This window comes from Astatotilapia calliptera, chromosome 10 (assembly GCF_964374335.1).
Source record: "Astatotilapia calliptera chromosome 10, fAstCal68.1, whole genome shotgun sequence".
Lineage (NCBI taxonomy): Eukaryota > Metazoa > Chordata > Actinopteri > Cichliformes > Cichlidae > Astatotilapia > Astatotilapia calliptera.
The window spans coordinates 17,912,067-17,938,371 of NC_137431.1; the positions used below are offsets into that span (position 1 = coordinate 17,912,067).

Here is a 26,305-nt window from a genome sequence, read left to right on the forward strand (position 1 = left end):
GCAAAATTTGCATGTTATCGGCATATGCTGCCATCAGAATTTCGGCCTCAAGCGCTGTAAAATACATTGACCGCGCCTTCTTTCCCTCCGTCTCCATGGTGACTCGCTTACTCTGTGCTCCGCTTATCAGGGCTTTATGTATCCTCGTCCGCGCGCTTCACTTGGGGTTTAAGCAACTCCGCGTTGATTGAACTACTTGTTATCAGCCTTTCTGAAACCGAATATTCCGAGTTGGACAGTTCGGGGTTACTCAACCCTGAGTATCGTTTTTCACTCTGAGTTTTCTAAACTGGCCTCCTGAAATAGGGCCCTGGAACTAAAATATAACCCAAATATCCCAAAGTACTCTAGAGTTCAACGTAAGGCCATCTCTGTCTGACAGCTAAAGCATGGCAAAAACTGAGGCATGTAACAAGACAACGATCCCAAGTGCAGCAGGAAATACTAAATTGCAGAGACTTGTGTTTTTGATCTTTAGTAACCTTATAGCAAAGATAAAGTTCAGTTTAAAGGAAATTGTGGAAGAAGTTGCAATACTATTCTAATTTTACTGCATTGTCTAAATACAAAGTGTTTTAAATGGATGACAGACTTACAAGTCAAATACACTTTGCATCTTTTAATCCTAATGTGAGAAACACCAATCACATTAATAGAACCCCCCCCAAGGGGAAAAAATAAAAAATCCAACAATACATTTCAGTAATAAAAAGTATGTATTGAATAAGATACACCATCTGAGACAACATTTACCAGCAAATACTCAAAGTTAAAGAGTAGAGTTTCAGTCCCAACATGTGATGGCAGACCTCCGTTTTAAATGAGGCCGTTTAAGATTACCAAAAAAAAAAAAAAAAAAAAAACCCACACCCCACACACAAAAAAAAAAACTACCAAAAAACACATTTAAAAAAGTTAAATGGGGACAAAAAGACTTAAAATACAATGGTGATGATTTGAAAACAAAATTCTGTTTATGGGAAAAAAAAAAAAAAAAAAAAAGTGCAACAACTAATGCTTGCTGAGCTGCAGTTAGAATACTGCGGTAGTTTTTCCTTCTATCCAGATCAATACCAACACTGGCTGAAACTGATTTGCTTTCAACACTGCGGGGGGGGGGGGGGGGGGGGGGGGGGGGGAAGGAAAAAAATGCAGCCTCAAAAATAAGCTGCAAGAAAGATGCAACTCCGCAATATACAGAGGGAAAAGTCCAAAAATGCCAAGCGTGCAACTTTAAGTTTTTATCATCTTATATAAAATTAAGTGTTTAAAAGGTTTGTGATAAAATGATTTGTACTGATGGATGTTGCCACTTCCATTCATTCCTGGAAGTCTAATTGTAAAATCAGTACAATATGGACAAAATTGAGTGTTCAGTCTCATATTGATGAGGGAATGTAGCATGATAACAACAGACAGTCAAACTATACCAGACAATGCTTCACCACTGACCCTTCTAAGAGTGAGCTTTTATAGTAGTAGAAGTATGGCATAGTTGTTGCTAACGGGATAACAGCACTGAATATGCTCTGAACAACAAGAGCATCCGAGGCATCTGCAACCCAGCAGACACAGTGATGAATAGCAAAGCACTTCTCCAAACCCCCAGCCAAAGGAGGTGGTATGAGCCTACAGTGTGTGTCCAAGTTGAAAACTACCAAATTTGTGTACACCTGGTACTTTTTATTCAATGTAAAATGTACTTTCTAAAAACCAGTAAGACAACTCAAAAGCATACATGACTTCAAGGGTCAACATCAGCCTATCACTCCAGCCTGATCTATGAGATAAAGCCTTGCCAACAGGCAGAAATGAACACGCAGGCGTTAAACTTGTTTAAACTCTCAGTAATAGTGGCATATTTGCAGTCTGCTGCCTGGGTCATTTTTCCCTGGGCTGAAGAAAGGGTAGACAGGCTCCTCAAAGCAGGTGTCAAACATGTACAGCCTCTTCATTGTTACAGCATCATAGAAGCTAAGACGCCCGTTGTCATAGTCCAGGTACACACCCACGCGAGGAGAATTCCAGTAGTCGGCAACTGGAATGCGTCCGTCCTCCCCATTGGCGTACAGCCGGTCCTGCAGGCACAGGCTCCAGTATCCTGCGGAGGGTGTGAGGCTGACAAAGCCCTTCCTGTTGCTGCACTCTGTGGTCACTCCCAGGTACCACACACCTTTGTCCCTCACATCCACCTCCCAGTAGTGCTGGCCACTAGCATACTGGGCTGTGGAGAGGACGCCACAGAACCGATTGAAGCGGGCAGGCAGGTCTGGCTCCTGGCTGCGGACACGGCCCTCCTCCACTTTGGTGTCAAAGTCCGAGATAAGCAGGTTCGGGTGAGCGGTGTCTGGGTCCAAGGTGAGGTTCTGGGGCACTATGGAGACGCCATGACAGATTAAATCACATTAGTCTTAAGCTGACCTGATACTACATTTTTAAAAGAGCAGACTTGGTAGACAAACTGCCTGCTGAAATTGATATTTTTTTTATATTGTCATTTGTGCTTAGAAATATAATCATTTGTATGCTGATAAAAATCATATCCTTATTAGGACTGATAAAAGTCTGTGTGCAGAAAAAAAAAGGTAGATTAGTTGACTATCAAAAAGAATCATTAATTGCAGCCCTATTAGACAGTAACCCGTTTCAAAAAGAAAGCATGCAGAAAAGTTAACCTGCATTACTGCAGTTTCTTTAGAGACTTTAATATATTCACCATCCAGCAAGCTTTAGGCTGAAAATGCCCAACCTCATGCCTAAAAATCTGTCTTACAGTTCAAATATAGCATCTCTTAAGCACTAACAGTACATGATTCTTCAACTTACTGGTGTGCAGCACGTGCATCATCTTTTTCCACATGATGAGCTGAAAGGGCCCTGAGAAGTCTGTAAATTCTGTCGGACAGTTAACCGGCTCCAAAGAGGTGAAAGGCTTGCACTGTACAACTCTGCAGAAGAAACATGGAAATTAACATGCTGGGTTTTTGTAAAGCATTTTTGTAATAAATGAACAAAAAGCTACTTACTCATTAAATGTCTCAGCAAGGCTCTGTTGCAGGGGGGGGGGGGGGGGGAAGAAAAGAAAGAATATACTTAATTTGTGGTTTAATGTATAATTCAAACCCTAACAAACAAGTTTCATAACATTTCTGTTGCTTTGAGCAGCCCCATGTGCCCATATGCCATTTTAAGGACGCTTTGATCCTTAATCCTTAGTGCACAGTGGTAAACTGTCATCAGGGTGTCTGCAGTTTATCACAAATTAATATTTAAAGTCCTTTTATAAGAATATGAAATCAGACCAGTTTCATGACCGTTTGGCTTTGCATGATGAATGGCCACGCAGTATGCTCACATCCACAGCAACTCTGCTTTTAATGGTAATTTGGAGAAGCTTGTCAAAATAAAGAATGTTGGATGATGGCGGCTATTTGCTGGTGGGGTTTTACTTCACGTTTGACTTCCCATGTGATATTTAAATACAACAATTTGGGCTCCTGAGTATCTACAGTAAACAGTATTTAAGGCTACTCTGGTTGACTAGGGGCGTGTTCCTAGGTCTAATTTTATAACTACAACTCTGTGCACCAAATTTTCCCATCGCATTGTTAACCTAAAGACAATGGCTGTGCTTTTATTTCAGCTTTAAAATGTATGATTATCACCCAGTTATAAACAAGCATTTTCACTTTTGCGTACAGTTTAAAAAAAATTAAAATAAAAGGGGGCACGTGTTTGTCATAGGCAGCATGATTGCATTAACACAAAAAGGTAAAGGCAATAGTGCAGCTTTTAACAGAAGAAGCCTGATAAAAAGGAATGTTACAGGCCTGCCAAAGCTGTATTTAAGACAGTCTCATTCTTAAGAATACTGCTTTATCCTTTTTGAAGCAAAAGGGTTTGGGATGGGGAACTCAGCAATAACGTTATCCAACTCTTATGTCATAGCCATGGTCTGACAATTTACAAGTTAAACTTTGAAGTCAACTGACCTCAAAGTTAGTTTTTCCATTGATCTGGCTGTGGATAGCTGCTATAGCTTTGTCCACAGCTGCTGCTTCCGTTTCCACAGTCTTCAAGTTATCATCTATAACAGCCATGGTGGCCACTTCCTCAGCGTCCAGGCTCTCAAGCAGCGAGTCCCTCTCGTCCAGCAAAAACTGGACCAAGGCACCGACGTCTGCTTCAATCTTTTCCTTGAGTCTCTGCTTTTTCAACTAGAGAAAAAGAAAAGTATAAGATAAATGTGTCGCATTCAGTGTTGGGTAAGTTACAATATTAAGTAATTACTTAAAGTATTTAAAATACTTAATTACTGTGTCGGGAAAGTTACTTAATTACTCAATAAGTAATTAAACTAAATACTTCTGTGAAGATTATGAGTAAAACATGTTATTTTATGACCATAGTCAATGTAGTTGAATTATGTTAACAGTTGTAGGACATGTATTATCCTTTAGTTTAGATGGTGTGCTGTGTATGTAGTCTAGTTCTCATTATACTCTTGAGTTAACAGAACATATTCACATATTAGTTTATTAGATAAATTTGCATCACTCTGTATCCTTGATCTGCTGTGAATGTCTCACACTGTGTTCTTGACATGTTTTATTGCTGAATCATGAAGAGAAAGGAGACTCTGAGTCTAGGGCAGAAGAGATAAACCACATTCTATACCCCCACCTTTGCAGGAAGACAGGGAGGCAAGGTCAGGAGCCAGTCTCGCTAAGAAGTAGAAAAACATGTGAAGATGTAGCTTTTATGACTAGGTGGGGCTGTCAGAAGCGATAAAAGTCTGTGAAAATCGCCACCATTTTGAGAGACATGTGCCTAACCCTCTGGCCGCATCTCTCCCGTCCGGACGTCTTAATGCTCTGTGTGTTGAATTGTATGGAAATAAATGATTGTTGATTGAGCATTTATACACCGAGTATTGTCCTTCCTTCAGCCCAAAGATTAAAAGAACTGGGAGATTACAACACTTCTTAAAAACCCTATAAACCTTGAGTGGACAAACAATAGAAATTAAAAAAATAAATAAATAAATAAATAAATAAAATAAAGTTATTATTTAAAGAGTTTAAAGACTGAGACTACAGTACGCAGCGGTAGCATCTCTTCCACAATGTAGCCTGCAATCATTTTTTAAGCTCACCTTCAGATGCTTTCTGTGCTGCTGAAGTAAAATCTAATTTTGCCTGCTTAGCAGGAGTTGCCGCAGTGTTATCCATGGATGATGAACAAGGATCAGTCAGAAGTGTTCGTCTCTGCTCTCGTGTCAGGCGCTTCAGTAGATCACTCCTGGTATTAACAGCGGCTGATTTTTTTTTTTTTTTTTCCCCCCCCCAGGACATAGCTTACAGCTTACACCTTACTGTAATGTTCTTGTCTGCTTGTTTCAGACGAGTGAAGAGACAGGAATATGTCCATTTCATAAAACAGCCACTCGCTTCAGCCTAGTCCGACATCTTCCGCTTTAGAATACGACTACGCAGCAAACTGGCACGAAATGACGTGCACCTGGACTACAGCGATGTTAAAGCGGCAGAGTTTACTTCTACGTTTAGAAGATAAATTATTGAAATTAAATGATATTCAGCGAGTTTTAATTTTACAATGTAATGCAAGTACATTGTAAGTAACTAATTAAAATACCTAAAAATGAACAGTAATCAGTTACTCTACTTTTTCAGTGGTAAAGTAATTTAATTACAGTAACGCATTATACCCAATGCTGGTCACATTGCAGTTCTAGTGATGCCTACCACAAACAACGACACTGTTGGTTTAAAGTATAAATGACACACGATCTGTGGTTTAAGTCAACTTTTAAATGTGACCATGCATTTCCAAATAATATGGCAGTCATTTGTGCAAACAAGCACGTCAGCCTGAGCAAAGCGTTATAAACAGAACTGAGAATCTGCTAGAGTCATCCTGACAAGGCTCTTACCCCCCAACAAAAAAAACCCAAAATAATATTGACTGACCAGAACTATAATGTTAACATAACTTCAAGACGAATGCTCAAGAAATGCATGTTCAGCAGTCCACTAAAATTTCACCGTGCACAACTGAATGTTTGCATGCAATATGCAAAAAATGGCCACTTGAACACCAAGTTCACAAACAGAGCAAGTAAGAACGGTCATTCCATACCCTCAGTTCACTTTTAGTGAGCTCATCAGCCGTAACAACTTTTACACATTGAGACTTCTGCCAGTTGAGCTCCATTAGCCTCAGTTTCAGTTCCATCTGTAACAAATGTACAGGAAGACATGTAGTCAGGAAAGCAGGGCAACAGTGCAAATATTAGAGATGCAGTAAATAAGAGTCTAGGTTACCAATACATAATAGGAGACTACTTAAAAATAAAAAAAATATAATAATAATAATAATAAGAACACTACTGCTACCTTCATGTCAGTCACAACTTCTGGCACTGGTGCCACATCATGGTGTCTGAAACGAAACACTCAGCATGTTACAGAACAATTTGTTTTAATCAAAAATAAATAAACATTGGACTCACTGTGTCATCTAGAACTTCCTTTCAGACAGATGTTTAGATTGTGTTTCTTACAAATCCCAATGGATTAACTTTCCACAATATAATTATCCAACAGAGCAAATGTTATTTTACACAATTCCTCATCTGAGGATAAAAAAGGAACAAATAAACACAAATCATATGATTGTTTTGCACAGTGTGTCGTTTATAAAGAGTTTCTTGTTGTTTGAATTAACTGGGAAACTGCTATGACAGAAAAATAGCAGTTTTAGAACCTCTCATAGTGAATTAGAATGGTTGAAAGTTTTCAGCGAGTCCTTTTTTAGTTATATGAATAATGTTTAAAAAGTGACTCGTAAATACCTAAGACAGGAACTAGCCACAATCAGTTTTAGGTTTCAGTCATCTTTCACTTTAATCAATGAACATTATTCGTGTCACATCAGGTCTCCGACAGATTACAAAAGTGAAGGCTATGACATCAATATGGAGACAAATTTGCCTCAAGAGGGTTGTAAAAGTGTATGATATGATCCACAAGCATAAACTAAGCTTTACAAATGTGTGCAATGTTGTGTGTAACTTATGGACTCATGAGCATGTGCTTCAATAAATAAAATATAAATACTGATCAGTTATACACAGTCAAGTTGAGCTCACAAATCCAATAAGTTTTCGAAAGGTAAAATTTTCTGTGTACAAATTATTCATCCTGAGGGAAATTGAGGGAAATTGGTGTAGGGTCTGGTGTAATTGAGTGTAGGTCTGTGTCAGTGCATATTTGTGTTCAGCCGAGAGAGAGTGTCCCTTCACCCAGTTAGGCAAAAGTCAACAGTCTTTAGTCGATGCGGGTGGCCTTGGGGTGGGGGAGAGAGTCAGTCTTGTTATCCAAGGAGAATTTTGTTATTCAGCTTTTGCCTTGAGCATCCAGCTGGCGCCAGGAGGGCTGCATGAGATGAAGATGGTAGTTGTTTTGTTTAGTGCGAACAAACTGCTTCCAATTTTGAGACCATCCTCTGCATTAAGTATATGCTCCATATTATGAATACAGATATAGTCGAGGTAAAGTGGAATAAATCCTTTGTTAATCTGAGCATTCTCTAATGAAATCAGGCCAACATTGATATTAGCGTAATTAATTATCCTTAACATTTCAGAATGTGGCAGGCTACTCTGTAGGGTCTGTAATTGTAAATCTGTATTTTCTTGTAAAAGGGATTACCAGCTGTTCTGTTTATTTAGAAAAAAAAAAACAAAACAAAAAAACCCATATGCATGCAATGGAAGGCCAGATGTCCCAGTTTTACACTGGGATTTGAACATAGCTTATATTTGTGGATCTTGTGGAGCAGGGAAATTATTTTACTGCTATTGGTAAATAATCATCATTACTATTGCATTAATAATATAATTTACAGCATTGATATTGTATTCAGAGGTTTAAACAGTGTGTGTGTCTTTCAGAAAGACTAAGTTGCAGGAGTTGACAGGAAGTTGTAGAGAGTTTGCAGAAGTGAAAGCAGAGTAAGTTATTTTGAGGAGCAGGTTAGACGAGGCTATTTGAATTATTAGGTTATTCAAATTGTCTGTTATACTTTTATATTCTTTTAGTAGAAGTTCCACCCACACACACCCACCCACACAGAGAGAGAGAATCATTTATAGGTGGAAGTTTAAACAAAAACCATAGTACACATTTGTAAAGCTTATCATGTGGATCATATCATGTGCATTTGGTCAGCTAAAGGCGTGTCCACATAAGCACCAATGCACTCATCCTCGAGTTGTTTATAATAACTTTATTTATAAAACTCTTTTAAACAAAGTTCTGAACAGTTATTTGAAGATAAAGATACTTTTTAAGTTGCTTTTTTGCAGACACTTTGTAGTTGACTAGTAGACTTTCCAGGCTCTGGTTGCCTAGGTACCACCACATGCTCATTGACAAGTTAGCTTATTTTGGATAATCAGCATTTCCTCTACTTAAATGTAGTTAAAGAAATTTGTTTCGCCTACAGTATGACCTGAATTGAGCAACCAAACCCAGAAATGCAGGAGAAAATGATTAACAGTTGTGGCAGAGGGAAGTTTTCCCTATAGAGCTCTAAAAGATGGGAAGTCTTTTAGAACCATAACCAACATGCCCCAGTGCATATTTAAATAAAATGTTTAAAGCACTTTTGCATTGGCTTCACTTTTCAGAGGTACATCCTCTATATAATCTATGTGTGAGCCCCACCCACTTTGTCTGCCCTTGCTATAAGTCGCTTAATGCAGCGGTCCCCAACCCCCGGGCCTCGGACCAGTACCGGTCCGTGAGTCGTTTGGTACCGGGCCGCGAGAGTTGAGGCTCAGGTGTGAAATGTATAGTTTTCAGGGTTTTTAAATCTGTTTTCAGCGTTATTTTGTTATCCTGTGTCTTTTCACGTGTGTTATGAATAAATTCTCTTTTTCTGTACCGGTACTAGTTTTATTTTGTTGTATTTATCCACGACACCTTAAAGGCCAGTCCATGAAAATATTGTCGGGCATAAACTGGTCCGTGGCACAAAAAAGGTTGGGGACCGCTGGCTTAATGTCTTGCTGAGGTCATTGCACACTGTGTGGCTGCCCCTCCTCAATACTGGTCTCAAACTAAAGTTAATTCACAGATGGACACTCGTACACTAGGCATTCACAATGATGCTTCCAAATTTCGTTGCCTTGTACCTGTGATGTGTGCAATGACCATAAAGTTGAATTCTATTCCAAATGAGTCTTGGGTACATTAGTGCCAAAAACCTCATTCTACATCCCTCCTGGGATCTTACTATGAAATGCAGATATACTGCAGTGCTTCCCAAGCTTGGTGTGGGGTCATAAGCAGCTGCCAGTCATGCTATGGGTCCCAATTTCCAATGATACTGGTTACATTAGTAAATGCTTGAAAGTTATTTAGGCGATACAGGATTGAAAAAACAAAACAAAAACCCCACAAAGCCACAAACTAAAAGTAAAAATGTGAAATTATTCTGCTAATATTAAGGTAATACCATTAAGCATGGCAGACAAAACATAAGATGAAAATGGTGCTTTTTACATCGCCCCCTTATTATTCCTAAAAATCTGGTTCATACTGTCCAGTGTACTAATATCTGTCATTAATAAAATCTTTTCAGGGCACAGAGCTGTGGTGTGATATTTGTAAAGTCAATCATAAAACCCAACCTGTGTGATCTAGATTCCCTGCAGACAACACAGATAGGCCTCTTATCGGTCTGGCAGTAGAGTTTCAGCTCTTCACCATGATGCTCACACTTTTCACCAAATTTCACAGGCTTGGAGGGGGCAGGACAAGCACCCAGGCACTCCAGATCGTCCAGTTTGGCCACCAAGTTCTGCACCAGATAGTTTTTAGTGAAAGTCCTCTTGTTGAACACCTGACGGAATAAAGAAAGAAGCTAAGGACGACTAACCAAGCACAAGGTTGCGTACATCATATCATTTTTGGAGCTAAGCTTTTAACCTGCCAGCTCATGTGTTGACAGGTTGACTATCGTTAGCTAAGGGAAGGAGGAAAAAAAAACCCCAACAACAACAACCAGCTATCCTAGCAACTGCAAAATGCACTGCGTAGGTATCCGTTATTTTAAAAGCAGTAGCCAAACACGCGGTGTTATTTCTCGTAGATATTTATAAAAGAAAAAAAAAAGACATTGGAAGAAACACTGGCACCGCCGTGTTATTGTATTTGCCTTCAGACGAGGTTCAAAAAAGAAAAACAAAAAGGCGTATATAATGTATTAACTTACCGTTCGGCACTGAGGACACTGATACCCATAGTCTCCGCCATTTTCATCCCAGTGCATACAGATGCAAAAGCGGCAGAAATTATGGCCGCATTTCAGAATAACGGGGTCCTTGAAGAAGTCCAAACAAATAGCACATGTCAGTTCCTTCCTCAGGTCATCTCCAGATGCACCAGCAGTCGCCATGTTTACAAACCAACCAGCAGCGGAGAACTGCCACTGCAGGAAGTGAAGGAAGAGGATGGAGGGAGGGAAGTGGGCACATTTGTGCAGTGTCGCTTTCGCTCTCAGCCAATCAGTTTTCACTCTCTCTCTATTCAATTGTATTTCAATTATATACCCTTTATTGGCACAGCAGTCAAATGAACCATAGTCTTCAATCTAAGAAATCACAAATTGCACTTTTATTTTACTGCTTCCCAGAGGAGCATTTAAAACATTTTCCCCTACAGACATTGTGGAGCCTAACTCATTTCACTGACAGTCATAATTGTGCCATTTTTTCCCTTCTTAATCGTTCCTACTTTGCCTAGGAAGGTGAATTAACAATGTGTGTGCTTACAGGTCAGCTGCTAACTGAGCTACTTTAACTTATTACTCACCAGTCCAAATAAGCTCTTAAGTCTGTGATAGCAAATGGAAAATTACTAGTACAGTGGGGGAAATAGTCCCTAATTTTTGTGGTAGTTTCACTTTAATGGTGAGACAGAATATCAACTAGAAATCTAGAACCAAAACACATTATATAAAAATTGATTTTCATGCCACTGAGTGAAATAAGTATTTGATCCCCAACAACCCAGCCAGAATACTGGCTCCCACCAATTGGTTGTGTGCCCACGTGGCACATAGATTACAGTTAATCAATTAATCAGTCAATTAAATAGAGATAGTACTGATCTCAACTCATTATGTGTATAAATCACCCCTATTCACAGCATAAATATCTTCCAACCTCTCCCCCCATCATGGGTAAGACCAAAGGACTTCGGGACCAGACTGTAGAGCAGCAAAAGACTGGGATAGACCAGAAGACCATCATCAAGAAGCTTGGTGAGATGGTGACTGTTGGTGTGATTCTTTGTAAATGAAAAAAGTATAAAATGGCTATCAGCCGCCCTCAGTCTGGCGATCCAATGCAAGCCCTTGCCTCATGGGGTGAGGATGATTATGAGAAATGTGACGAATCAGCCCAAACTACAAGCGAGCAGCTTAATGATCTCAAGGCAGTTGGGACCACAGCCACCAAGAATACCACTGGTAACATGTTTTCCTGTATAACATGAATAACTGGATTGAAATGTTGAAGCGTCCGCAGGGTCCCCCATTTAAGAAGGCGCATGTACAGGCCCAACTCAAGTTTGTCAGTGAACACCTAAACGATTCAGAGAATTGTTGTGGGAAAGTACTATGGTCAGATTAAACCAAAATCGAGCTCTACTCGATCAGCTTGCAATCAACTTGACACATCATGTTTGATGGAAGAGAACTGCTGAGTGTGACTCAAAGAACACCATCCCCTCAGTCAAGTCCACAGAAGTGGAATCATTATGCTTTGGGGTTGATTTTCTGGTCAAGTTATACGTCGACCGCATTGAGGGACTAGTGACGGGGGAATGTAGTGTAAAATCTTGGACGAGAACCTCCTACTCTCAGCCGGAACACTGAAGATGGGTTAGTGATGGATGTTTTTTTTCAGCAACAAAGAAGTGGCCTAAAGAAGAAGCGCATTAGGGTCTCCAGACCTGGAGCTTCAAGTTGCCAAGTGGCTTCCAAGAAACCTGAAGGATTAAGGGAGTATCAGTAAAGAGGAGTGAGCCAAAATCCCTCCTGAGATATGTGCAAACTTGATGACCAACTACAAGACACATCTTACTGCTAAGCTTGCCAACAATGGTTTTTGCACCAAGCTTTAAGTCATGTTTTGCTTGGAGATAAAATACTTTTTTTGCTCAAAGACATGCAAATAAATTACCAACTTATATGTAATGTGTGTTTTTTTTTTTAGTTTTAATTGATATTCTATCAACTACTATAAAAACGAGAGAGAGTTCATTTCCTTATAAGTAAGCAAAGTTACAAATTCAGCAGGGCATCAAATAATTACTTCCTCCACTATATGTTTTTGTTTCTATGAACATAAACCAGTAAAACAGATGATTTTAACATGACAGAGACAAATTTGGGGAAAGCATTCTCAGTCTCAAAGCAGTGAAGTCAAATCGAGTATCAAAGCCGCTAAAGTTCATATGATCCACCCCACCTCTAAACCTAAATGTACTGATTAAATCAATGAAAATAACAAAAGGCACCGGTAAACAGTATTTATTCTTAAATACATATACATAAAAACCCATTCATAAAAAGACACAAAGTAAATATCAAGTCTGATTGTGCTAAATTTGTCATATTATGGGAATAACTGGCTGTGGGGTATACATTACATTGCATAGCTAGTAGTGGCGTGTGAGGGAGGCGATGCAGAAAAGTGCATTTGATACCAAATATGGTGTTATTTCCAAGTTCATCAGGGTAGAATTAAAAAAGGAAACGAAAAATAGAAAAATACAAACACATACGCAGCTGGCAATCAGATGTATAAATCCTGACATACCTCGAGGATTCACACCTCAGCTGCTTTCCGGCTCATGTCCAGCACATCAACTAACCCTGATGAATAGTAGAAATAATTATACAAGGATGACTAACAACACCATAAGAAGACAAATATTCAGGAACACTTACATCAGCATGTCGTATATTCATAGCAGAGTAAGACATAGTTTTAACAATACATATAAACAAGAACCTTCACCAGTGACATCGACAAAATTATGAGATTATATCAAAAGTCTCAAATGTGATATTTTCCATAGTGACATACTGATCTGTGAGCAGCTATTTTCTTTGCATCATTTGTTTGGGAAAAACAAAATGAGTCAGAACACTGAAATCCCACACAACACTAGTGACAAGTAATATGAACATAATGTGGGAAGAGCAGGGGATTAAGTCATTGGATATGGATACAGTATTTGAATGTTCACAGCACCACACTTATTAGCAGTGTAACACACACGTTGAAAGTGGCTCTTGAGAGCTCTCCAGTCAGCAGTAGTAAATTGTGTTATAACACACAGTCCATTCTTTGTAAAAGAAATAACTCCTGAGATGAGTGTCTCGTTACAAATGTACCTCAATCAGTGTTAAATAAAGAAACAAACAAACAAAAAACCCTCAAAATGACAGAAAGTATTAGAAAAACACAGAGCAACAACACTGTGAGGATAGCAGTGACAGCAGTGAACATTGTGCTATCAGACGCAGCGATGAGCTGAAAACTAAAGTGTCAAAACTGTACTAGTAATATTTAAAAAACTAAAATAAAAAGGAGCAACAGAGATGCCAAATACATGCAGGAAAACACTCTTCGGTATATGGTAAACATGATGAGGAACAGTAGATATGGTGGAGGAATAAAAAAAAAGTTTAGCTGGTGATTAAACATTAAATTATATCAGTAGTTGTTTTCAATTCCTGGAGTTTGATAATAAGAGTTTTGCAAGGTTTAATTCACAGATAAAACACAAGTGGTGCCATCTTGTCTTTATGACTGCCCCAACAAATATCTTAAGACTAAACTGTAGGCTTAAAGGCACAGTTCACCCCAGATTTAACATGAATGTGCTCATACAGCAAAAGTTTTGCAGCCAAACACTTAGTTCACAGAAGTCCAGTATTTACCTTTTGTTTTCTATTATCTCCCACCAGTGGATGGAGTTTCTAACAACCTCAGCTGCACAGCATGTGTACATTAACCTATTTTATCCTCAGCATACTGCAGAAATGATGGGATAGTTTATCATTCATATTTTTTAAGGAAACATCAGAGCGTTCTTTGTGAGATGAAATATTCTTTCCTCTGATGCACATATCGTTAATATCTAGCCTCCTTTCCCGGAGGTACACCCGCGGCGCTAAAGCTCTCGACTTGTCCTGTGTGACGCTTTATCGTAAATGTTCACTGGGTGACTGGGACTGTCCTGAAGGGATGTATTTGCTTCAGGCACTTTAACACCACAAAGCCACTCAGCGAGCACAGCAGTATTACGCTACTTGCAGGACAAGTCTGAGTATTAAATAAATTTTTTTTAAAAATGTTGTTGTTTTGCTGTTGCAGTGATAAGTATATATTCTGTACTGTAGAGTGCACCCCCATTTACAGGCACACTTAATACCATACGTGATGACTCTTGAGTTTTGGTGTTATGAAAGCAATTTAATGCCATTTTTTAAATATATTTTTTAAGATATTCCAAAGAAAAACTTATAAAAGCTCCCATATATTTCCTACATGTCCATCTGTCTGTCCGTGCATTCATTGCTCAGACCTCTGAGCTGTTGCGGCAGTCTTGCATCCTCACCACCAACATGGGCTCTGTACTGACAGACCCTTTCACCACTTCCTGCACGCCCTCCCTCCATCCTTCCTTCCCATCCTTCTGTCTGGATCTGAGCACCAGCACGATGGAGACAATAATGAGGACAATTAGCAGGAGGCCGATCAGCGCCCCTACCACAGTTACCAGACCCTCCTCTTCGTCATCTGCATGCAGCTCCCTGGGTTCCAGGCCATCAGCAAAGAGTTCATTTGGCCCCACTGGCCTACGCTTGGTGCGATCCAGAGCTATGTGCATGATGTTAGTACCACGGTTCTTATCCACTCCAATATCTTCAGCGATTTCAGGAACTTTATTGGCAGCTGACCTCCTCCAGCGGTGGCCTTTTGAACTGGATGGGGTCAAGGCCACATCATTGCTTGTGGAAGTCACAGAGTGGTACTCTAAGCTGCGTTTTCCAATCCCTCTGTTAGCATTCTCCTTGGAGCGAACTGTGTAGATGGTGTGAATGTACCATTCACGACCTGCAGCAACCTAAGAAGCAGTAAAAATGATGGATATTTTTAGAATTATAGTCACCTTAATTTGATGCAAAAGACACAAAGACTAAAACCAGACACCTAATAAAATAGAAACTGTAATCCTTAATTGTTCAAACTTAACTAGTGCAATGAAAATCTGGTATCTATAGCCAATTTATAGTCAGTTTTCTACTGGCCCTAATTTAAGTAATTTCTTAAAGATTGAGATTTTTTACATCCCTCCAAGTAAAAGTATCACAAATGCATAATCAGGATTATGTTATTCTCCTCATATCCTGCAAAGTTGCAGGGCCTCACAACTTTGTCATTCAGGTTATTTCTGTAGCTTTTGATTCATACAAAAAATGAACTGTTGGCTTCAGGAAACATTAACATATAGGATACCTGAAACATGGCTGCAGAGTCCAGTCTGAAGCCATCAGACCCTGGTTGCCTGATGAGTGACATGGCCAATGGATCGTCCGCTGCCAATACAGCATTAAAACTGACATCGCCGAATGCCCGTGCCCGAGTCTCCGGCTGAGCCTTGTCCTGGTGGAGTATTTTAGATTGAAAATCAAAAAGGGATGGAAGATTGTTAAATGTTATTTTGCATAATGAAATGTTATCATTAGAAAACAAGAATACTCACAAGAATCTTGAATCTATACAGCAATGAAGGGGAGTCTGCCAGGCATCCAAATTCAAACTTGGTCGGGTTATATTTGGGTACATATCCATCGGCGCCTGTGCAGAGGAACACCTTCTCGATGCTACAGAAGAAAGAATTTCCCAGGTTCTGCACAGGGTCCACCATGACACGGCCGTATACTGTATCACCTGAGGAAAGACAAACGTAAAATCTAAATCGTACCTTTTTTTAAAATTGTATTGTCATTTTTGTCCAAAAAAGAAACCATAGATGCATAATCTGCTGCCACTGCTTTAAGAATTATTCTCAATCAAACCAAACCAAAACTCTAAATTAAATGCTTTTATTAAAATCTCATACGATATTTTCTTTTAATAATATAAAGCAAATCATTTACTTGAAGCAACCCTATGTCTGCATGTAAGGTAAACATTTCCTTTACAAAACTGACAGAAGCAATGTGAAATATTTTAGACTAGTATAGTTCTACTAGTATAATTCTGTAAATCTTGGGACCTAATAGGCCTTACCCTCAGAAAAGGCAACATCACTCTCCTGTCCAAAACCCATGGATCCATCAGAAAGCCATAGGCTTCTTTTGGACAGCAAGAGCATCTGAGTGTTGAGACTGAATTCTACTGCAACTGGATCACTCACCTAAAAATGTATGCACATATTTAGAAAGTGATAGCATCATAAAAGAAGACAGATTGCCAGTTACAGCTGGAGACAGAGAATGGAATAAATAAATGAATACAAATGAATAAATCCTTCCTACAACGAGGAAACATGCCACTCTTGAATCTTAATCTTAGCTGATGCTGACTTACTTGCTGGAATCTGATGTCCAGATCAAAGGTGACGGGTTCTCTGGGACTGCATACAGGTGGAACGGTGTATTCCATATTTTGGGATGTTGTACAGGGAATCAGCTTCACTGTGTAGGTACCAGAGTAGTCTCTCACCTATATGCAGCAGCGGGGAGATATATAAAAACATCAGTCTGCATCTGCCCTTGTAGCTGCTTTGAAACAGACTACATGTCTCAGATTACATCGTGGCATTTAAACGTTTCATGCAGTCTTACTGCAAAATCAGAGGTGAAGGTCCACTGCTGGACTGGTTGGTTGTAGGTGGGCTCACTTCTCACTAAGGTCAGATTAAATGTCAGGCCAGTGTGGTCCACACTCATCACCATGGATGACATTGAGACTGCAGGGTAATTTTGAGAGCAAATTTTATACTTTATACTAAAATAATGGTCCCAGAATACAATTCTGATACGATGACAACATTTCAGTCTCACCAGATCGTTTTATTCTCCCAGAAGAATGAGACCTCACAAACAGACCCCTAAAGTGAGCCTTGGTATGGAAGTTTACCACCAAACGTCCCTGCTCATTGATGCGCATGCTCATAGGATACAAAGCACCTTGAAAAACACACACACATAATATACACATTCTGAATTTTGCAAGAGCTGGTCTTGTTGATGTGGAGAGTATCCTGTGCAAGAACAAAAACACAAGCTATAATATTCTTTCTGTCTTGGTGACATACCGTGTAGCTCTGCCTGTGGGGGGCTGCCGATGCCATCCTTCCAGAGGATGGCCGTGTCATACACAAAGGTGAGGCGCAGCTCGGACTGTAAATCAAAGTGCTGCCAGCCACCAGCAGCCAGAGGGGAGTGGAACACATACGATACATAAAGAGGCACACGCAGGGTCACATAGGACTGCACCAGGTTCAGCACCTGTAAAGATGTTTCAATGAAGAACTGGTCATTTGATTTTTTTAAAATGAAACAAGCTTATTGAATTGAAGGGTGAAAAGACACTACAGAAATCCTCAACATTGATGAAAAGAGGTAAAATCTTTTCAGATTAAAGGGCGATTGTAGGTCGGTAAGCTATAATAAGTGCAGAGAAGATGTAACAGATGAACACACTGTTCTCCTCCACAAGGTGTTTAATGTTTGAACTCTTTCACTCCCACTCAGTGTTTCTACAGAGATGCAGAAAACTCCTGTGTTGTACACCAAGAACCACAGTGGGCATTGGTGTGGGATTGCATTGTTTTTTAAAGGTTTTCCAAACACTTCAAAACTTATAATTCATGTTGATCATTGATGAAATAAAGATGTGAAGGATGTTTCCAAGTATTTAAAAGTGATTTAATTACATTTTGCTTTTTCTGCTGCTACAAGATACATGCAATGTCCAGTGTTCCCTGGTAACAACAAAACAAAATCACCACTAGGTGTCTCTGTTCACCAATTTTGTTTTAGCAATGTTGTCTGACTTCACAGCTTTTGAACTATTTTATGTTCCTTAAAAAAACACAAAATAGTTCAGTTTGACAGAAGCTGAAACTGTAGTCAATTATCATTGTTTGGCTTGAAGGGAAAATTACTCGATTTGCATAGTCAATAACAGAAGTGGATTCAGAGGGGAGATTAAACGATGCGAGAAACTACGAGAAGCAAAAAATGATTCCGTAACAAAAAAATTTTGTTCTGTCTTTTCTTTTTCTGATCAACTTTTGCTTGTCAGTTGAGGACAGATGATTTAAAATCCAGTCGTATTTCTAAAACAGCATTTACATGCAAAGCACTGAACCAGTGTTGAAAAAGGAAATCAAAAGCTGGCTGATTGAGAAACAAACTCGCTCTGTCCACAATTTCACTACAACGGCTTCCTAAAATTAGCCATTCTTTCCTTACTTTCTTGAAAAATCATTTTCTTGCACTTTTCTTGGGCATTCAAAGTTCCACTTTTTCAAATACACGCACTCCACAAAGAACAAAATAACCTAGCAGTTACACAGAAAAGCAAAGCTGTTATTGAAAAAAAGCAAGAATAAATCACAGCTCATGATTTTTTCACCCAAAACTCAGGCAAAAGTTTGATTTCTGAGTTATTACATTTTTTTTCTGTGCTCTTTGATATGAGCAGCTGCATGGTAGCGCCTGTCTTTTTGTCTTTCCACAGTCCTTGAGGAACCTTACAAATGACATGGACTAGACACTAGTGGAAGGCTTGCATCATGTGCAGCTAATTGGTGTTTGCTGCATGCTATGACTAGGGACAAGTACATTCATGTTTCCATCTACAATTCCCTTTCTCTCTCTCTCTATCTCTCACACACACACACACACACACACACACACACACACACACACACTTAGCAGTCTGATCAACAGCAAGAAGCTCCCAGATAAAAAGCCAGTGGAACACTAACGAACAGCAGGACATGAGCAAGGGAGCAAGGGTCTGTCTCCACAATAACAGGAAGCAAGAGAATAGTCCTTATAACATCACAACATTTGCAACATCTGCTGCAATGATGCAACAACAGAAAACAGCAACTGGAAGCTTGTTAGCACATAAATGACAGATTGCCACATTGCCAAAATTGAATGCAGTGCTTGACTTGGTAGTGAGCCCAACAGAAAGCCAGTAAAAGTACCAAAAAAAGCTTTAGAAAAGCTTTCAGGTAACTAAGAATTGGGGATATTGGTGTAGATGCCCAGGACTCAGAGATTTCATGCGGATGTAAGCTTTAGTGCTCTGTGTTGAGAATAGTATTGAGTATTTATGAGTGACGGACTGGCAGGTTGGCAATTCTTTGTATAAGTGTGTGTGTTTTATGTGTGTGTGTGTTTACCTTCACACTAAAAGCTGTCAATCAAATGCTTGTGTATAAAACTGGCAAACACACACACACAAACAGCAAATGAGACATAAAATGCAGGCAAACAGCTCTGGTGCCATTGAGTCTGGGTGTCCTCCTCATTCACAAGGCTGCAAATAAACTGAACATACAGGCAAGCACGCATACAGGTGAGCACAAACACTCACAAAGGAGAACAGTCAAACAGATGAACACGCAAAGCCCAGATTGGAATTTATGCATTGTGGAGAAAGGTACACAAGCAAACAGACTCACCTGTCCATCAGTCCCTATGGTGCCTCCACAGTCAGTAAGCAGCTCAGACATGTGGTAGTAGCTGGTGAACTCCCAGAGACAGGCTTCCAGGTTGAGGTTCCTGTAGAAGCGCAGTGTGCTGTTCCCCCGCAGAGAGCTGCTGAACTGATATGGCGCAGGGTCCCCCATGCTCTCAGGGCTGCCCGTCGATGCAGTGATGAAGCCGTGAGCTGTGGTGACCTCGGTGTAGTCAAGCAAGTTAGAGCAGCGGTGGTTTCCGACCCGGGTTCCATCGGGACTGAGAGTCAGTTCAAAGTTCGTGAGGCGGCGAGTTGAGATCACTGGAAGCATTCCTGCCAGACAAGGACATTTTTGATTTTGAGCGTGCCCAACTACCTTTGATATTTGAACTGAGAGAAACGATTATTGAAAAAAAAAAAAGTAATGCAGAGGAAAGAAAGAGTATATAGACAGTTAAAACTGATGGGGGGTGAGGGGTGGGCATAAAAAAGGAGAAGTAAAAAGATGAAGCAGAAGGAAACTGATTAAAAATCAAGAAAGGATTGTTAAGTAGCAGGTGTGCTGGAGGGTTTCTACAGGTTCGGTACAACCCGGCGAGATCTATATTCTGGCTGTCACGCTCCTGAGGAGCCCCAGACGTGAATATTACACACACTACATTACACCTCACTTCATCTGTGGTACGAGCTCTGCCTTCAGCTCCTACATACCATCTATGTGAGGCATGGTGACAGTCACTTTGATGAGGTTAGGGTGTTTTGGGTCGTCTGCTCCAGTGTAGCGTAGCTTGGCAGAGAAAGGCTCGGCACCAACAGTGCCCATCTTGCGTGGTTGACACATACCTTTTAATGACAGAAGAGCAGAGAAGAGATATTCTAAACACAGGAATAGACACAAGACAGTTACAAAACATTAGAGAAAGCAAGATATAGTAACTGGCAATGGCTTACAGCTAATTACATGTGATAAATCCTTATGTAGTTATTCTTTTTTTTTTTTTACACATTACAAATGCAATATCCTCTTAAATCCCTTTCTGTTCATAACCTGCCCGAACTACTACTGAGTCATATAGTGATTTCCATATTTCTAAGAATACCCTGTGACCACCCTGAGAGAGTGAGTCTGAACTTGTTCCATTTGGGATGTGTAGGTGGAATGAGTGCGGCATAAGTGATAGCATAGCAACAGCAAAAATTATTATTATTTTCTTTCCCATTTGAGAAACGAGTGAGAGCTCTGACCCATTCTCATTGCACATAGCTTGTAGCTGCATTGGATTATGATTCATTAGGGCTATTGTAACCAATGAAAATGGTCTGTGGGTGTGTGTGTGTGTGTGTGTGTGTGTGTGTGTGTGTGTGTGTGTGTGTGTGTGTGTGTCTGTATGCCACTTGATTAATCTTTTAAAATAGGACAAAGTTGCAAATTAAACAATGTGTAAAATTGGTTCAGATCTTACCAGCTACAATAAAATTCCACTACATCAATTACCCAATAAATTATTCTTTAAAACTACAACATATGTAGAGGACACGGACCGTTTTCTTAATTAGGCGCTTTTTGTTTTATAATTAAGTACAGCAATAAGACTTACTTAATTTGATCAAGTACCATTGTGATTACAACCTTTATTTTTTTAGTTTCCTTGCTGGCATTAATATTTTTACTTACAGATCTGACTACTTGTCAAATAATTTAAATCATAATTCAGAGATAAAAATACTGAACTTCAGGCAGTTTAATCACCTTATATCAGTACCGACCCAAGTCAGCGGATTGCTCAGCTGTGGATCCAGCTTGCAAATCTTATATGGGGATCCCTATTTAGACCGCCACAGCCTGCGTACAGTTGCTGCTTCCCACTTGCATGCAAGCCGCTTTGCAACCCACCTTTGTCTCCAGCTCATCATTTTCATCTGTGTTGTCAATGATGGTACTTAAAGAACATGTTTTTCTACCCATGTTGAGTACTCAAAGAGTTTTGTTAATAAAAGCCTCATTCAAACATTTATGTGGGTCAATGAGGCAAAGGAGTTTTAATATAGCACTCACATTTGCTCTGATGCATTAATTGGAGTGTGAGTACGAGTGCGGGGATGACTGGGGATTCAGCATCTTGTCCAAGTATTGAATACCAATCCTTTTTTATCAAACGTTGCCCCGACTGAACAAAGCTGTAATGTATAGTAGGTTGTTTTTGCGATTCTTGTAGAATAATTCTCCAAAAAACACCTGGAAACATCAGGCCCAGATAAGATTTAATTCATTTTTCAGTCCTCACCTTCCACCCGGCTGATTGTGACAACGGGGCTGCTGAGCTCTAAGCCCTCATCCCCGTTCGAATTAACAGCTCTAGCAGCACACTGGACCCTGGAGCCTGCTTGGAAGTAGACTGAATCCAATGTGATCATCTTGGAGGATGTAAAGAATGTGTCAAAGTCCACCTCCCTCATGGGACTGGTGACGCCATCAGGGCCAGCTGGGGCACTGATGAGCCAGCGGTAGCGGGTCAAGGTGTTGTTGATGTGCTCGCTGACACAGATAGAGCCCGTCCTGTCATAATCTGAGTATTTTGTATTGCAAGCCTGGAGGATGGATAAGGAATTTAGCAGGAGTGGGTGGGTAAGCAAGGACAGCAGAGAGATGGAGAAAGATACAGTACATGCCAGAGGAAAGAAGGAGACAGATAATATAAACGAGTAAGTGATGGTTGCCAAGGAAATCCAGATGTTTCAGTGGTTTATATTCTCACATTTGTGGTCTTGAAAATATTTTTTTTATATTTAGAAAGCTACAAATATTGGATCGAGGGTTAAACCTCAAATAGATTCTGTAGATTTCCTTTGTAAACCTGTTGACACTGAGCTTCCTGCCACAGCACTCGACACTTCAATTTCGACAAGACTTCTTCATTTTGCCTCTCCAGGGAACCTCCTACGCAGCTGACCACACTGCACGAAAATAAACACACACGTGCACTCTCTCTGTCTCTCTCTCGCACATGCAAACACATACACAGTTCTAGCCACATTCAGCAGTCACCTGAGGAGCAAATGACTTAACACATCACGACAATCCATTTAAGTTTCTCACTGAACACGTTTTCAAGAGTGGCAGAGATTCTCCTGTGTATGAGAGCATGGCGACTGTGGCCTACCAAGCTGTGTAATGTTTATTTTAAGAACAGAATAGCTGATTCCTGGTGGACAGTTTGATCCTGAGGGAAAAAAATGCTACTTTCGTTACTGGAGAAAACGTAATAAATGTAACTGTTTTCTGTTAAGCTGATCTCTCCCAGGTGTTTCTAGAAGGCATGTTGTCGTAGAGTGAGCAAGACTATTCCTCCAGGGCCACTTGTGTCCCTAAATACCATTTAAGCGTGACTCACTGTGACACAGATGAGTGGATAGCCGGCTGGTGGGTGGAGGCTGTCTTGTGTCCTGGCGACATCATCGTAATGGAGCAACGACGCCACATGAGGAAGGGAGGGAAAGGTGACATCAGCCATGCTGTTGATCTCCTCGATGTAAACGATCACTTTAGTCACCTGGTTCAGAAAAAGAGCTTTAAGGAGTACTGACACAGAGGTGTTTCTGAGTAACGAGTTATCAGTGAATGTGTTTAAATTCTTGGACATTTCTCTCTTCAGACTTTGTTTCCCCTTTTATTTCTCTTTCTACTCCTTACTTCTCCTCACTTCTTCTGTCTTTTTTTTTTTAACATAATCTATTATTCATTGCAAAATGTTTTCATTGCCCTCTTGGTTGCAACTACAGTAAAGTGCTGCCGGTGTCTGGGCCAGGACACCCTTGTAAAAAAGATCCCTGATCTCACTGGGACTGACCTGGATAAATATGGGTCAAATCAGAAAAAAAAAAGCTTTTAATCTTTTACGTTTTCATTAAGCTTTAAATTCCTGAGCCGTCAGTTTGGATTTTGTGTGATCGCTCTGTGGCGGTTAAGCACGCGCACACTTCTGACCTGAGTTTCAGCCACCATGTTTTCATCAGGCTTCAGATGGAGCGTAAACGCTTCCCTCATTTCTCGGACTCCGTCAAAAAGCACCTGCACCTCCACCACATTTTGCTTATTCCCCTGCTTGAACTCAAGGACTGGGCACACACAAATATAGAAGAACACAATCATCAGGGAAACAGTTTAAAATGTACACGATATAGCACAAATAGATCGTTATTAGGGAAAGTGTACTGCACCGATCGATATCTTTTCCTGAGATAAAAGTAATCGACTTGCAAGGCCAGATTTCCACCTCTTTTTTGCCAAATTTACATTTTTACAGGAAATAAAAAGGCCTCGCAGATTAGCCCAATGCACATTTTATTGCTTCAGAAGAATATATCACTTAGCTAAAAAGCATTGCAGGTTTCTATTTGCATAGTGCCAAAGGTGGTCCATCTCCTTGCACGGTAAGTAATAGAGCTTTGCATTAGAAATGTGCTGCGGCGAGAAAATATTGTGCAATATGAGAAATTCACGGCTGTATGATTCAAAACTGCGGGGAAATTTTAACGGTGGGTAGGCAGGTATAATTTGAATTGACTGAATGTATTCTATAAATATTTCAAGCCTTGATTAAGCTTAGAAAAGTTCACTTTGGGCTAAAAGCTGAACAGATAGAACAAAAGACCTCATCCTGCTGACATGAAGACTGCTGAAATTTTATTAAAAATTACATAACCTCCCACTGGACTATAGCAGAAATCACCTTTCTCCATTTGAGATAAAATTATAAATTAATGACCCTTGCCCAAATAAAACCCTATGCCCACTTTCATTAATCTAACATTCCTATAGGGACCCTTGTTTCACCTCTCTGGCTGCTGCAAATGCATAATAGAAATCAATCAGGAGGATATGTGTAGGTCATTAAGTGCAAATTTGGTGTATCTCGTGATTACTAATGGTGCTGTAGAGGTTTGTATTTATTAGTGAGTTACTGAACGTTCTGCTTCACATGTTTCAACGCCACTAACGTGCTGAGAAAAGGGAATGAGGAGAGGAAGACAGCTTTTGGTCTTTAATAGCAGTTCAAAAAAAGAACTGTGCACTGCACTGAAGCTCTTTTATGCATCTGGAGCTTTTAATCATATCACACCATAAGAGGATATATGTGGGATTTACCTTGAGATACAGGATAATAGTCTTCTCCTGAGACAGCTGACCCATCTTTAGTGTGAACGCGAACCACCGACACTTTTGATGTGTCACCCACTCGTACCACAGGGATCTTCACAGTGGCTACAGCGCTGGCTTCCTTTGGTTCATTAACACTGAACCTGGTGTCCAGAAAACGGATGATGGGTTCTAAGGTGGACAGAATTAAAATGTAAAGCAAACTCATTGAAATGTATGCAACAACTTTTACAACATCAGTTCCAAGTCGATCAGAAAACTGCGTAAAATGTGAATAAAATACAGAATGCAATAATTTGCAGTAATTCATGCTTTATTCAGAGTAGAACATAAAAAACATATCAGATGTTTCGACTGAGATATTTTACTATTACATGAAAAATATTGGCTTATTTTGAATTTGATGGCAACGTGTCTTCAAAAAGTTGAGACAGTGGTAAAAAAAAAAAAGGCTGGAAAAGTAAGTAGTGCTAAAAAAGAAACAGCTGGAGGAACATTTTGCAACAGGTCAGAAACACGATACGAGAGTTTCTCCAAAGAACAGGTGGGCAGAGGTTCTTCAATGTGCAATCCCCCCCCCCCCAAATAATAGTAGAACAATTTCAGAATATTGTTCATCAACGTAAAATTGTGTAGATGTAAAATATATATCATCATCTACAGTGCATAATATCATCAAAAGATTCAGAGAATCTGGATGCAAGTAGTTTTCAGGCCTCCGAGTGGACGGCATTAAACACAGGCACGATTCTATCATGCAAATCACTGCATGGGCTCAGAAACACTTCCAGAAATCATCGTCTTTAAACACAGTTCATTGTGCCGTCCACAAATGATGGTTAAAGAACATTTAACCAGTTCAAAATGGATTTTAAATAAAAAATGTATTTAAAATGTGGTAAATCATTGAAAGTGGTAAACCTCGTCCTCTGGAAGAGGAGAAATACCATCCAGCTTGTGTCAGCACTCAATTCAAAATCCTGCATCTATTGCACGGCAGCTTGCACATTTAGAAAGACATCAGTGCTGAAAGTTATATACATTTATTTATAAGTCTTAGAGGAACATAAGCTTCCATCTAGACAATGTCTTTTTCAGGGAATACGTTGCATATGTCTGCAGCTATTACTGTCTAACAGCATTTATAGTAGTATGGGTGTTGACCTGACCTGCCTGGAGTGCCAACCTTTCACCAACTAAAACATTAGGTGTATCATGAAATTAAAAATAGGAAGAGCTGCTGATCAGCTAGAAGCCTATATCAGATAAGAATGGGACAACATTCCTCTCCTTAAAATCCAGCAGCCGGTTTCCTCAGTTCCCAGATG

At 39.9% G+C, this 26,305-nt stretch overlaps 2 protein-coding genes across 2 annotated transcripts in view; both read right to left on the reverse strand.

Annotated features, from left to right (window-relative positions):
- Positions 1-604: 604 nt before the first annotated feature.
- trim47 (tripartite motif containing 47) lies at positions 605-10,552 on the reverse strand. Its single transcript, XM_026181445.2, has 8 exons — positions 10,303-10,552; positions 9,719-9,930; positions 6,417-6,462; positions 6,160-6,255; positions 3,993-4,217; positions 3,027-3,049; positions 2,827-2,948; positions 605-2,374 (listed from the first exon to the last, which is right to left on the reverse strand). The coding sequence occupies exons 1-8, from the start codon at positions 10,483-10,485 to the stop codon at positions 1,845-1,847; spliced, it is 1,437 nt and encodes a 478-aa protein (XP_026037230.1). The 5' UTR covers positions 10,486-10,552; the 3' UTR covers positions 605-1,844.
- Positions 10,553-12,608: 2,056 nt separating this feature from the next.
- The window catches only part of frem2a (FRAS1 related extracellular matrix 2a), a 69,171-nt gene continuing 55,474 nt past the window's right edge, over positions 12,609-26,305 (reverse strand). The window contains exons 11-24 of the mRNA XM_026181444.2: positions 24,966-25,148; positions 23,805-23,935; positions 23,212-23,370; positions 22,105-22,408; positions 20,531-20,662; positions 19,821-20,152; positions 17,433-17,625; positions 17,179-17,304; positions 16,960-17,084; positions 16,703-16,837; positions 16,403-16,529; positions 15,873-16,060; positions 15,626-15,772; positions 12,609-15,233 (exon numbers count right to left, since the gene is read on the reverse strand). Coding sequence (XP_026037229.2) covers positions 14,685-15,233; positions 15,626-15,772; positions 15,873-16,060; positions 16,403-16,529; positions 16,703-16,837; positions 16,960-17,084; positions 17,179-17,304; positions 17,433-17,625; positions 19,821-20,152; positions 20,531-20,662; positions 22,105-22,408; positions 23,212-23,370; positions 23,805-23,935; positions 24,966-25,148 — 2,831 coding nt within the window. The 3' untranslated portion in view covers positions 12,609-14,684. The remainder of the gene's footprint in view (positions 15,234-15,625; positions 15,773-15,872; positions 16,061-16,402; positions 16,530-16,702; positions 16,838-16,959; positions 17,085-17,178; positions 17,305-17,432; positions 17,626-19,820; positions 20,153-20,530; positions 20,663-22,104; positions 22,409-23,211; positions 23,371-23,804; positions 23,936-24,965; positions 25,149-26,305) is intronic.